Consider the following 12,647-nt stretch of genomic DNA (forward strand, 5'->3'; position numbering starts at 1 on the left):
CACTGGGCCCTGCCAATGCCCAGCACCCGGTACTGGTGCCCTGCACCTGGTGCCTGTGGCCTGTCCCTGGTACTGGTGCCCTGTCCCTGCTGCAGTGTCTTGTTCCTGGTGCTGGTGCCCCAGTGCTGATGCTGGAGCCCTGTGCCTGGTGCTGCTGCCCTGTGCCACCACCTCGTGCCACAGTGCAGTTCCCGGTGCCTGGTGAGTGCTGCCAGATCCGGTGCACGGTGCCAAAGCGAGTGCCCAGTGCCGGTGCCAGGTATTGATGCCAGAGCCAAATGCCAAGGCTGGATGCTGATGCCCAGTGCCCGGTGCTGGTACCCAGTGCGTGGTGCCAGTGCCCGGTGTGCGGTGTCTGGTCCTGCTGCCCGGTGCCTATTGCTCGGTCCCGGTGCCGACGCCGGGCGCTGGTGCTGTTGCCTGTACCCGTGTGCAGTGCGCGGTGCCGGGCGCTGTTGCCGATGCCGGTGCCGGTGCCCGGTGCCGCTGCCGGTGATGCTGAGCGGCCGCCCCGCCCGCCCCCCCGCCCGCCCCGCCCCGGGGCCGCCCCCGCCCCCGCCGCTGCTATTTCTGCTAATCCGCGCGGGGCCCGGCCGTGACCATCGGCAGCCGCCGCTCCCGGACGGCGCCCGGCGCCGCAGCCATGGTAAGGCCGGCGCAGACGTGGGACCGGCCCGGGCCGGGCTGCCCCGCACTGCCCCGCACCGTGGCACGGGCCCGCTCCCGCAGCCCGGGCCCGCTCCCGCAGCCCGTTGCCCTCCGTGAAGGTGACGGTGAGCGGGGGCGGAGCGGACCAGGGCCGCCGGTGCCGCAGCGGAGCGCGGGGGGGACACGGGCGGCGGGGCAGCACCTGCCTGGTCCCGGAGGGCGGCAGCCCCGGGGGAGGCGGGGGCCCACGGGCCCCTTACCAGGGCATCCGGGAGGGCAGCGCTCGGGAGCGTCACCTGCGTGTCACCCCGTCCTGCGCTCCCCTCACGGGTGTCCGTGCGTGGGCAGCGGGAGCCGCTCTGGTGTGGTTCCGTGCCGAGCATCGGTTCCTAGTTCTTGGCAGGTCCCCGCGCTGCGGCGCTGGTGGCACTGCCAGCCTGGCCGGGCCCTCGGCCGGGACCGTCACACGCAGGGAGCCAGCTCTGTACTCACCGGCAAGGTCCGGAGCCGCCGCTGGCATTCCCAGCCCGCGGGAGCTTGTTCTGCATCTCCCGTTCTGCCTCACCCCTCCGCGGTGGCGCCGCGGTTCCCAGGAGCCGTCCGGCCGGGCCACGTCTCCACGGGGACCTCGGGCTGTGTCCAGGGTGGGGATGAGGACGGAGGGCTGCGGCCGTGTCTCGCGTGGCACCGGCTTGTGGCCGCTGGGACAAGCGGCCTTGGTGGGGAGCGCTGCGGCCGCGCTGCCCCGGCAGCCGCCGTGGGAACCAGCCCGGCACATTCCTCCGGAGCTGGATGCAGTGAAACCAGAGAGGAGGGCGGCTGGCGGAGCGTGTCGCAACGGAGTGCCTTCCCGACAGGCTCCAGACTGTGGCTGTGGGATGCACACATTAGCCTCCGAAACATCACAGGGGGACAGCAGTCACAGCTGGGGACTGGGGGCAGCTGGGCTCCCTCGCCTGTGCACGGGGGGTGAGCTGGGGCTGGAGGTGCTCCAGAAGGACCCACAGAGGCAGAGCCGGTGCCCCTGCCACCAGTGCCACATCCCTCTGTCCCCAGAGCAGTCCCCAGCTGGCCTGGAGGAGCAGCATGAGCACTGGTGTGTCCCCCCACCCCTGGTCTCTGCTCCTGGCTCTGAGTGGGTCAGATCTTGCTCAGCCCCACGTGTTGAGATGTCACCTGTTTTTCAGCCTGGACAGGCCTCACTGTCATGTTCTGGCTCGCAGGGAGCTATGGTCCCATCCTGGGCTCTCCACTCAGGTGTTCACAGGCCCTTCAAGCTGGAGGATTCCCTGCAGGAGAGGGACTGCAGCTGCTGCACCAAGGGCTGTGGCTCTCATCCCCGATGCTCACCTGCCTGACCCCCTGCCCAGAGCAGGGACCCACACCACAGCCTGCCCCCCAATCCTTGGGATGCCCAGCACCCTGCTCCTTTTGGAGCTGCCAGGAGACTCAGTTTCCCATCTGGAATGCTGCTGATGGCAGAGCTGGGGGTACCCTGATTGGGCAGCGGGAGCATCCCCTGCATCCAGAGGCGGGGCCGAGCAGGCAGAGCCCAGGTCCTGTCTCCCTGGGAGCGAGCTGGCCCGGTCCTGGCAGCGCTGAGCTTTCACTGGGGGCTTGTCCTGCGCGGGGTTCGTGCCTCTGGGAGAGCTTTTGTGCCTGGGATACTCAGTCATAGTGACACCGTGGCTGTGCCGCGGGTGGCGTTCTGGGTGTCACCTTTAGAGGGCTTGGGACCGCCTCTGTCAGCCTGGCGGTAGGGACAGCACCTCGCCGGGATGTTCCCTTCCTTTCCCTGCAGAAGCAGACGGGGAAAACACCTCCCGTGGGAATGTGGTACCTGTGGAACGATGCTCAGGGGCAGCCGGTGGCTTTCTTAGGTCAGGCTTTTCCCGCTGCCCCCGTGTCCCCCCGCGCCGCATCCCTCGGGCTGTCACCGCGCGGGGACGGTGCGATGCAGAGTGACAGGCGGGGACGAGGCTGCGCGTGTGGGCCCTCGCTGGGGCTGCGGGGCCGCTGACAGCCGGGGTGTGAGGCCGGCTTGCACTCAGCCGCGTGTGTAATCTGCTTACGGGGGCACCGACGCAGCCCCGGGCTCTCGCTGCCGTAAATCCCTGCTCCTGCCGGGAGTGCGGGCTGGGACGCTGGGAAAGTGGCCGAGCGACCCTGGATCGCGCCTGAGCTGCTCTGATGCATCTCGACAAGCATCAAGGTGAATCACCATCCCTGATGACCCCGAAGTGACAGCTGGGGAATCCTAACTGCCACCCACGGCTCCTCCTGGGGCACTGTTAACCCTTTGCCTCCCAGGGATGAGCCGGCAAAGTCGAGGCAGGAATCCTGGAGCTTCTCCCTGAGATCCCTGTGGTGGGCAGCGTACCTCCTTCTCCCGGGCCAGGGCTGGTCCTTCCTAGCCAGGCCCAGTTCGAGGAAGAGCTTGAAGCCACGTGGGGAAGCTTTAAGTGTCAGGTGCAAAAGTGTGGGAAAACTGGGTTTCTGACCTCAAAGCGGCCGTGGAGCCCTGCCGGGGCTGCTCCAGATGGGCAGTGGGAGTGGACGTGGTGTGCACTGGGATGGAGAGGAATTTTATCTTGGGACAGAGGGAGCTTTGTCCCAGGATGGAGTGGGTTAGGGTTAGGGTTTTGTCCTGGGACAGAGGTGTTCCCAAGGACTGAGTGTCCTCCTGGGCTGTAGCCAATCTTTGTGTTCAGCCCAGGGGTGCTGGTGGTCCTGCAGCCCCCCCAGGACCTCCCTTGGCCAATGACAGCTGGTCCTTGAAACCTTCATAGCCGGGCAGGAGCTGGGTTTGGCTGTGCCCAGGGGTCCCTCTCCCCTGCCGTGCCCCTCGCAGGGGCTGTGCCTGGCTCCTGGGTGCCGCGGGCGCCCGGGGGGGGCCTGCCCAGGGTGGAGTTATGCTAATGCTGCTCCCCAGCCCTCGCCGCAGCCGGTGCCACTCGACATCTTCTGCTGGCTACGGGCGACGCTGGCTGTGCCATGGCCACCTGCCCCGAGCTGCAGCCTGGGCAAGAGGTACGGGGGCAGCGCCCGTCCCGGCGGGGCGAGAGAGGGGGCAGAGGGGGTGGGGGGCACGGACCACCCCGGTTCTGCAGAAAGGTGCCACAGCTGATCCTCCGTCCCTGGGACAGCCCTGCCAGGGGCCGCACTTGCTGCAGAACCCCCAAGGATGCGGCGCGACCCTCGGTGCCGCGGCACTGCCGAAGTCATCGGCTTCGCCGGGGGTGGGAGACGAGGGCGAGCCCCCAAGGGCTGGAGCCCCGAGGGATGGAGCGGCAGCAGGGCTGGAAGCGCTCCCCGCTGGTGGTGGCATCACCTCCCATCCCCGAGTGTCCCCGGCCGGGCTGCGCTGGGGGCCGGCGCTGAGGCCCCCCAGATCAAGGGCGGGGAGGAAGAGGATGCTGCGGTCACACAGACCCACCGAGCACTCGGGAACCGCTGGGGCAGAGGGGAGCACGGGGGTCCCACAGCCCCCCCCCATGGGGCCACCCGCTGCCCCCCAGTCTGGCCCCGTGGTCCCCGTGCTGTGGCCGCGGGGCAGCGGGAGCGGGGCCGGGCGTGCGAGCGCTCAACCCGGGCAGCGCCGTGACCTTGTTTCCAGCCCGCTAATTCTGAGCATCTCGCCTTGCCGCCGGCACCGCTGCCCGCCCCGCCAGCGAGCGGGGACAAAGCGTAGGGGAGGACACGTGTCCCCATGGAGGGATCTGGCCTTGAGGCCCCGGTCTGGGGGGGCACTCCCTCAACTGGGAGCCCGCAGGGACACGGGCTCCCCCGGCCCCTGCGTGACTCTTGTTTGGGGCTAGGGTCGCCTGGCAGCTGCCTTGGGACCTTGGGGACGTTGGTGCCTGCTGGCAGCAGGGCTTGGTCCCACGGGAGCCGCTGCCGGACGTGCCCTTGGGAACGCATCTCCTCCCGCCAGCGCTTGTAAACAGGATGTGGAGCCATCCCACTGCCGGCGTTCCCGTCCCTCGTCCCAGCCCCGCCACCCCACCGGGCAGCCCCTCGGGGGCAGCTGTGCCTGTGCCCCCAGCCCCCCGCCCGCTGCCCGCGCTCCGCTCCACGGGAAGAGCCGGGGTAGGGGATGTCGGGCTCCTGGTCATGTCTCTGGGCCGGGTCCCCTGCCCTGGTTTTCTCCTGGGACTGCGGGGACACGGGCCCCTGTGCTGACGCCCCACAGTTGGCGGGGGGGCATGGGCACCAGGGGACCCCTGCCCGCTATCCGCCTTCCCCCGGCTGCAGCCCCGCTCAGGCCACCCTCCAATGGCTCTTCATCTCTTCTTGGTGTCTCTGCCTCCTCCCGGCCCCCTCCCTGTCCTCCTGGCAGGCCACGGGGCGCGGGGGGGTCCTGGCTGCCCCAGAAGACCCCGAGGAGCGGCGGGGCGCCCAGGGGGAAGGTGCCTACCCCTGTCCCCCTGAGTGTCAGGAGCTGGCTGCCGTCCCCACGCCACAAGTCGTAAGCGCCTGAGGTGCACGGGACCACGGCTGTCCCCACTGCCATCCCTATGGCTGTACCCGTGGCTGTCCCCAGGGTGGTGGCTGGTCCCGTGGGGTGGCCGTGTTCCGTCTCTCCTCCCATCCCTGCCACTTTTAGGGTGCATGTGTCTGGCTGCTGCGGCTTGGGGGCTTGTGAGGCTGAGCTGGGTGGTGCCATGTCGGGCTGGCACTGCCACCACCAGTGTCACCTCCTCCTCGGTCCCCAGATAAAACGTTTCCTGAAGGAGGACTCGGACGAAGCTGAGCTGACCCAGTTCCTGCGGGATTGCCCACCAGCTGACAGCTCCAGGAAGGTGGAGGCCCCGGAGAGCCAGCGGGAGCCTGGCCACCCCTTGGGCAGCGTGGCCAGGGTCCCCCCAGACGAAGCCAGTGACGAGAGGGACGCCAGGATTTTCTCCCGCTCCCGGCCCTCAGATTTCCAGCAGCACATTGCCGCCCCCCCGCCCCCCAGCCCCAACCGTCCGCGGAGCCCCTGGGGACAGCTGGACCCCTATGACTCCTCCGAGGTGCAGGATGTGTCTGTGGGGAGGGGGGACACACACGTGGGGCGAGGGGCTGCGGGATGGAGGATGTTCCCATTTTGTGAGCACAAAGGCTTTGGGCAGGCATGGCCTCATCCCCCAGAACTCCAACCCTGGGAATCCCTTTGCGGGTAGGGGGAAGCAGGGGCTTTTCAGGGTAGGAGGTGGGCTGGTGGTGTCCCTGTCCCATGTCGCCTCTGCCTTCTGCAGGATGACAAGGAGTACGTGGGCTTTGCCACGCTGCCCAACCAGGTGCATCGCAAGTCTGTGAAGAAGGGCTTTGACTTCACCCTCATGGTGGCAGGTACGGGGCTCCAGCCAGCCTGGGGGTGCTGACTCCACTCTGCATCCCAAACACCCTGCACTGGGGAGGGGGGATCCTGGCTGCCTCCCTCATCTTTGTCCTGCTTTCTCAGGGGAATCTGGGCTGGGCAAGTCCACCCTGGTCAACAGCCTCTTCCTGACGGACATGTACAGGGACCGCAAGCTGCTCAACGCTGAAGGTCAGGGGGACAGTCACCGTCCACAGGGGTGTCCTGGTTGACCTGGGCAGTGGCAGAGCCCAGGGATGCTCCCGGGGGCTGCAGCCCCTCTGCCTGCCCAGCCAGGCTCCCCTGCAACGACATGTGCTGTGCTGCCAGCTGCCCACTGGCACCGGGGACCGCTCTGAGGCAGTGGGGAGCCCCCTGCACAGGCTAGGGACCCCCACGGGGACTTTATTTCCACGGGAAAAACAAGCCCTGGCTTGTTGGGTATTGGCTGGAGCCGCAGCATTTCTGGGAGGCTGGGGACAATCAGGGCCTGGGGCAGAGTGCCAGTTCAGCTGCAGCCAGTTTTTGAATTAAAATGGCCCAAACTTGCCCAAATCCCCAGGAGTTCGAGGGGTTTGTTTGATTTGTTTCCGTTGCTTGGAGTGAAAGCCAAAACACACAATGCAGCATCCTTGGGGACGCAGGGACATGGAGGGTCCTGGGGTGAAGGGGCACATGCAGTCTGGAGCTGTGGGGTCACCTGAAATGCTCCTGCAGCAAGGCCCAGCCCCAGCAGACCCCTGTGCTGCCTGAGCTGGGGTCCTGGGGTGGCAGTGGCACAGCCACCAAGGGATGGGTGCCCATCCATGGGGATGTGGAACTATGGAGCATCCTCTCCCAGGCCGGAGCATGGCATGTGTCAGGGCTGATCCAGCCAGGTCACCCAGCTCCCAGGGTGGGGGATGACACTTGGTGTCTCCCCTGGTGACATGTGTCCCTCCCTACAGAGCGCATCACGCAGACGGTGGAGATCACCAAGCACGTGGTGGACATTGAGGAGAAGGGGGTCAAGCTGCGCCTGACCATCGTGGACACGCCAGGCTTCGGGGACGCTGTCAACAACACCGAGTGGTGAGTGCCACAGGGCGGGGACTGTCCCCAGGGTGGGTGGGATGCTGAGTGCCACCGGGTGGGGGTCTCCCCAGGGCGGACACCTCGTAGTGGGTGGGATGCCCATGGTTCACTGGGCTTAGGTGCTGAGCCATGGAGATATTGAGCTGGGGGTCCACAGAGAGCAGGGGGGTCTCACAGAGGACTCGGTGTCACCTCACTGTCCCTGCAGCTGGAAGCCGGTGGCCGACTACATTGACCAGCAGTTCGAGCAGTATTTCCGTGACGAAAGCGGCCTCAACCGGAAAAACATCCAGGACAACCGAGTGCACTGCTGCATCTACTTCATCTCACCCTTTGGCCACGGGTACGGGCAGCCCTGCCCGCGCGGCCGGGCGTGGGGCGGGGGCTCGGTGGGACGGGGCTCACCAGGCTCCCCCTGCAGGCTCCGGCCCCTGGACGTGGAGTTCATGAGAGCTCTGCACCAGCGCGTGAACATCGTGCCCGTGCTGGCCAAGGCTGACACCCTGACCCCTGCCGAGGTGGAGCGCATGAAGAACAAGGTGAGGGGAGGTGGGTCAGCTGGGAGATGTCCCAGCAGGTCCCTGGGCATGGAGTTGCCCTGGGGTCTCCATCCATCTCCTGTCTGGAATTTGCCATGGAGCATTTTCTAGGCTCCCAGCACTGTAGAGGACCATGTTGCCCCCACGGCCCCCAAGGACACATCTGCCCAGGGCTCAGCTGGGGGTTGGAAGGACTGGGGGGTGTCCATGACATCTGGTCTGGTGGGACCAGGCTTTTGGGTGCCATTGGCCCTGTGTGGTGCCACCCACACCTTTCCCGAGGCCAGGCCGGAGCCCTGCCCTCAGGGGGCTGTTTGCCTCCAGATCCGGGAGGAGATCGATCACTACGGCATCCGCATCTACCAATTCCCTGAGTGCGACTCGGACGAGGATGAGGAGTTCAAGCTGCAAGACCAGGCACTGAAGGTGGGTCTGGCTCCTCCAGCTCCATCACTGGAGGGGCAGAGCCCTGTGGCCGGGAGGACACGTCACCCCGGGGTACCTGCAGGACTCTTTGGGGCTGCGCAAGCTGGACTTTGGGTCCAGCATGGAGGGGCCAGCACACATCTCACTACCCAGACATGTCACCAAGATCCCACGGGTGACACCTGCAGCATGGTGGGATGGGGTTTGGGTGGGGAAACACATGCCACAACCTCTGCTGTCCCACTGGGGCTCTCCACAGCCGGGCCTTTGGAACATCTTGTCAAATGGGTGCTGGACACAGCCGAGGAGGGCGCATGGAGGGATGCGGGTCCTGGCAGGGGGGGGTCATGGCAGGGCCCTGCTGATCCCCCCCTGCCCTTGCAGGAGAGCATCCCCTTCGCCGTCATCGGCAGCAACACGGTGGTGGAGGCCAAGGGCCGGCGCGTCCGCGGGCGCCTCTACCCCTGGGGCATCGTGGAAGGTAACGCTGGGCCGTCCCTGCGGCCTCTGGCCCTTGGGGACAGGGACACGGCGTGCCCGTATCAGCCCCGGGGCTGGGACAGGCTGTGACCCCTGACCCCGCGTCCCCCACAGTGGAGAACCCGTCCCACTGCGACTTCGTGAAGCTGCGGACGATGCTGGTGAGGACGCACATGCAGGACCTGAAGGACGTGACGCGGGAGACGCACTACGAGAACTACCGCACGCAGTGCATCCAGAGCATGACCCGCATGGTGGTCAAGGAGCGGAACCGCAAGTACGGGCTGGGCCGGGCCGGGCTGGGCCGGGGGTTCCTCTCTTCGGGGTCACCCCACGCACTGCGAGGGCGGTGTCGACAGATCGGGGCTGTGCGTGGGGCCGTGCTGGGGAGTCCCGGTGCTGTGCTGGGCAGCCCCGGTGTGGTGAAGGGCCCCTCCTGTGTCCCTGGGCTGGGAGTGCCTGGGGGGGGTTGCTCCAGCAGTGAGAGGGCCCTGCATGCCCCGAGGCTGGGTCTGTCTTAGCTGAGACGCTCCAGCAGTGAGGGGCAGCATGTGGCCCCGGGGTGGCTGGGGGGATGCTTGGGTAGCAAGGGGGACCCTGCATCTCCCCAGAGCTGGGGCTGGTTTGAGGGGCATGTGCCAGCAGTGAGGGGGACCCCGTGTGCCCCCAGGGCTGGGGCTGGGGCCAGGGGTGTGCTCTGGCAGCAAGGGGCACTGTGTGTCCCCTCTGGACTGGGTGTGTCTTTGGGGATACTTCAACACCGAGGGGGATCCTGCATCCCCCTGGGGCTGGCTGTGGGTGGATGCTCCAACAGGGAGGGGGCCCTTGCATCCTAGCAGGCTCCGGCACCAGAGCAGGAGCACAACAAAAGCCAGTACTGGGGCTCTGCTCGTGGATCAGCCACCTCGAGATGCTGAGGGAGCCCCCACAGGCAGGGTCCCCGGTGGGACCCCCCAGCCGGGAGTCAGAGCAGTGTGGGAGCGAGTGGAGGCTCTGTGGGTCCTGGAGGACTGGAGCTGTGCTGTGGGGGGCTGGCAGTGGCTATAGGCGCCTCTCTAGGCACCTCTGAGTGTCTCTCCCTGTGTGCCCCGGGGCAGGAGCCATCCCTCCGTGCTGAGGCTGTGCTGTGGGGACTGCTCCGCGGACTGAGCCGGGACCGGCCGGGGCCACTGGCCCTCGCCCTGCTCCCCCTGCCACCCCCTGGCCCCTCTATAAAAGTGCTTGTTGGTACCCAACGCTGTCTTGGTCCTTCTGTGCCTGCGCAAGGCCCAGGCAGCTGCCCTCGGGGCGAGCCGGCCCTGTGGCCACCCACTCTGGCCCTGTGGCCACCCTCTCGTGTCCCCCACAAGCTGCCCTCAGGGTGCCAAAGGACGCTGTGTGCTGGTGGTGTCACCCCGGCTCACCTGGGTTTGGGGGATGTGTCACTGTTTGGTGGTGCTGAGCCCCCAAGGCTGCCCAAGGAACAGGTACCCCCGTTGTGCTGCCCTCCCAGGGATGCGTTTTGGGGTGCTGAGAGCCTTTGCTGCTCATCCCATTGCTGGTGCCCGGCGCCAGCTTCGTGTCGCTGCCAGGGCCAGCAGGAGCTCCACGTGCTCCCCACGTCCCCCACGGCCAAAGCCGAGACAACGGCAGCACCTTCCAAAGCGGCTCCCGAGGCGGCCAAACCCCCGTCCCTGGCACTGGCCCAGCCCCCGGCACAGCGGGACCCCGCGGGCAGGGATGGCCCGTCCTGTTCCAGACAGGGATGGCCCGTCCTGCCTGGGACAGGGATGGCCTGTCGTGCCTGTGCCGCACCCATGCCCATCACCCCTTTGCCCGGAGGGGCTGCGCAGGCGGTGGCATGTGGCGGTGGCACGTGGCAGCACGCGTGACCCTGCCAGCCGCTGTTGGTGTCCCGGCCTTGTCATCCGCTGGGGTGGCACGTGGCATCCACGGGGACGGGTGGGAGAGCTGGTCACCCCCAGTGCCACGGGCATGGCAGAAGCCATCGACTGCGCTGGCCCGGGGCCTGCGCAGTGGCGCGGCCTCAGGGATGCTCGAGGCTCTCTCCAGCAGGAATGGGCTTGAATGGGGGCAGAAGCTCGGGAAAAGGGTGTGGGGCATCCCTGGGGCTGGCAGGGCAGTGGAGTGCCTGGAGAGCCTATCCTGAGGCCAGGGCACAGAGGGGAGATGCCGAGGTTTTGATGTTTTAAAGCAGCAGGGAAAATACTCCCACAGGAGAGCCCAACCCAGTGGGATTCTCCCCAGAATGGGAGGGTGTGGAGGAAGTCCCTGGGTCCCCCCTTCGTTGGTGCATGGCAGGTTGGGGGTGCTGAGGTTTGGGGGCTGCCTGGGGCCGCTCACATCTCCCTTGCCTGGAAAAAGCCACTCTGATGGTGGCCATGGGGCCCAGGGGCTGGGGGGGGGGTGCTGGGGACCTGCAGGGGTTGGGGCATCCGCGGGGGAATGTCCCTGGGGGGCTGGGGCAGCACCCTCACCTCTGCTCTCTGCCCACAGCAAGCTGACCCGGGAGAGCGGGACAGACTTCCCCATCCCCGTGATCCCCCCGGTGCCAGACGTGGAGACGGAGAAGCTCATCCGGGAGAAGGATGAGGAGGTGAGTGTGGGGCGGGCTGAGCACCCAAACCTCAATCCCCATTCCCTCCAGCCCCAGCGATGGCACAGCCATCAGGAGCCACCCTTCCTGCAGCATCTTGGCGGCTGCTGCTCCAGTAGCAAGGTCTGGAGGTGCTTCCAAGGGTTCCCCGCTCCCCCCTCCCTAGCTGCTGGCGATCCCAGTTTGTCTGGGATGCTCAACCCGAGCCCCATTTGCACGGGGGCAGCGTGGCTGGGGCTTGGCACCATCCACGATCCTGGCTCTGTTCCCTTCCAGCTGCGGCGGATGCAGGAGATGCTCCAGAAGATCCAGAAGCAGATGAAGGACTCGCATTAGCCCATCCCTCCTCCTCCTCCTCCTCCTCCTCCTCCTGGCCCTGATCAGAAATGTTTACATCACGCTCCACCCGCCCGGCCCTGCTGCCAGACTCGGTACCAACACCCACCCACCACCTTAAGCTGCGGCATCGCCTTATCCAACCACCGAGCGCCCGAGGGGACAGCGAGGGGACAGCGAGGGGACAGCGAGGGGACAGCGTGTGACAGGGCACCCAGACCAGGGTCCCTTGCCCCACTCCCCCCCACTCACTGGGCACAGCTTGGTCCCCCAAGCTTTGGTTTCCTGTTTCTCCACAGCTCTGGGGAGCCTGGTCCCCACAGCATGTCCCTTGTCCCCGTGTCACCCTGGGCTCCCTGCTTACAACCTTTATGCTCAGCTTGGCCCTGGCATAAGGGAGGAGGAAAAGTGGACACTGCTGCCAGCCCCGCAAAGGCCCCAGCTGCTGTGGGGGACCGGGCTGTTCCCCTGGCCTTGGCTGGCATGGAGGAACAGCAGCTCCTGGGGACCACAGGGGACAGAGGGGATGGAGGGACAGCCGCCATCCTGCTCCATGCCAGCACCAGTGCAGGGGGACTGAAGCTTGTCAGTGTCCAGCCCTGTGTCCTCACCCTGTCCCCACTGAGTGACAGCAGGGCTGTGGCACAAAGAGCACTGGGGAATCAGTGTCACCAGGGAAAATCCCTTGAACCCCAAATCAGAGGCTGGGCACCCCCAGCCCACCGTGATGTTGGCCCTGTAAAGCAATAATGAGTGTCCTGTGCCCGTGGCACCTCTCACCCCATGGCAACAGCACCGGCCCTGGCTGGAATTCCGGCCCCAGCTGCCACTTGCTTGTCTGTGGTGTCCTGTGTGCCCAGGATGTCCTTGTCCCTGCTGCTTCTTGGCACAGCAGCCCTGTGTTTTCTCCAAGGATATCCCCATCTGTGCTGCTTCCCAGCAAAGCGCTGCTGCGTGTCCCCATGTCCCCCATGGTGTCCCCATGTTCCCCACCATGTCCTGGTTGGTGTTGCTGCCCTGCAGAGCACAGCAGCTTGTCCCCCCCCCCCCCCCGACTTTCCCCATCTGTGTTGCTTTCCCACAGAGCTATGTTGCATCCCTGTGTCCCCCTGGGATGTTCCCAGCCATGTCACCACCCTGCAGGGCTCTGTGTAGCGTCCCTGTGTCCCCAAGGATGTCCCCAGCTTCCTGCAAAGCCCCACTGTGT

The 12,647-nt window shown here is 66.7% G+C and overlaps 1 protein-coding gene across 2 annotated transcripts in view; it reads left to right on the forward strand.

Moving 5' to 3' along the window:
* The first annotated feature begins 554 nt into the window (after positions 1-554).
* The window catches only part of SEPTIN4 (septin 4), a 12,628-nt gene continuing 535 nt past the window's right edge, over positions 555-12,647 (forward strand). Inside the window, exons 1-12 of one of the 2 annotated variants that reach the window (XM_053961481.1) lie at positions 555-646; positions 5,364-5,663; positions 5,889-5,982; positions 6,095-6,181; positions 6,937-7,060; positions 7,272-7,406; positions 7,485-7,602; positions 7,927-8,028; positions 8,413-8,509; positions 8,623-8,785; positions 11,005-11,104; positions 11,381-12,647. The exon at positions 11,381-12,647 is cut by the window's right edge and continues 535 nt beyond it. In XM_053961481.1, coding sequence (XP_053817456.1) covers positions 644-646; positions 5,364-5,663; positions 5,889-5,982; positions 6,095-6,181; positions 6,937-7,060; positions 7,272-7,406; positions 7,485-7,602; positions 7,927-8,028; positions 8,413-8,509; positions 8,623-8,785; positions 11,005-11,104; positions 11,381-11,440 — 1,383 coding nt within the window. In that variant the 5' untranslated portion in view covers positions 555-643 and the 3' untranslated portion in view covers positions 11,441-12,647. Of the gene's footprint in view, positions 647-3,608; positions 3,679-5,363; positions 5,664-5,888; positions 5,983-6,094; positions 6,182-6,936; positions 7,061-7,271; positions 7,407-7,484; positions 7,603-7,926; positions 8,029-8,412; positions 8,510-8,622; positions 8,786-11,004; positions 11,105-11,380 lie in introns of those variants that run through there. The other variant, XM_053961480.1, reaches the window with a different exon arrangement.

The sequence above is a fragment of the Vidua chalybeata genome, chromosome 20 (assembly GCF_026979565.1).
Source record: "Vidua chalybeata isolate OUT-0048 chromosome 20, bVidCha1 merged haplotype, whole genome shotgun sequence".
Lineage (NCBI taxonomy): Eukaryota > Metazoa > Chordata > Aves > Passeriformes > Viduidae > Vidua > Vidua chalybeata.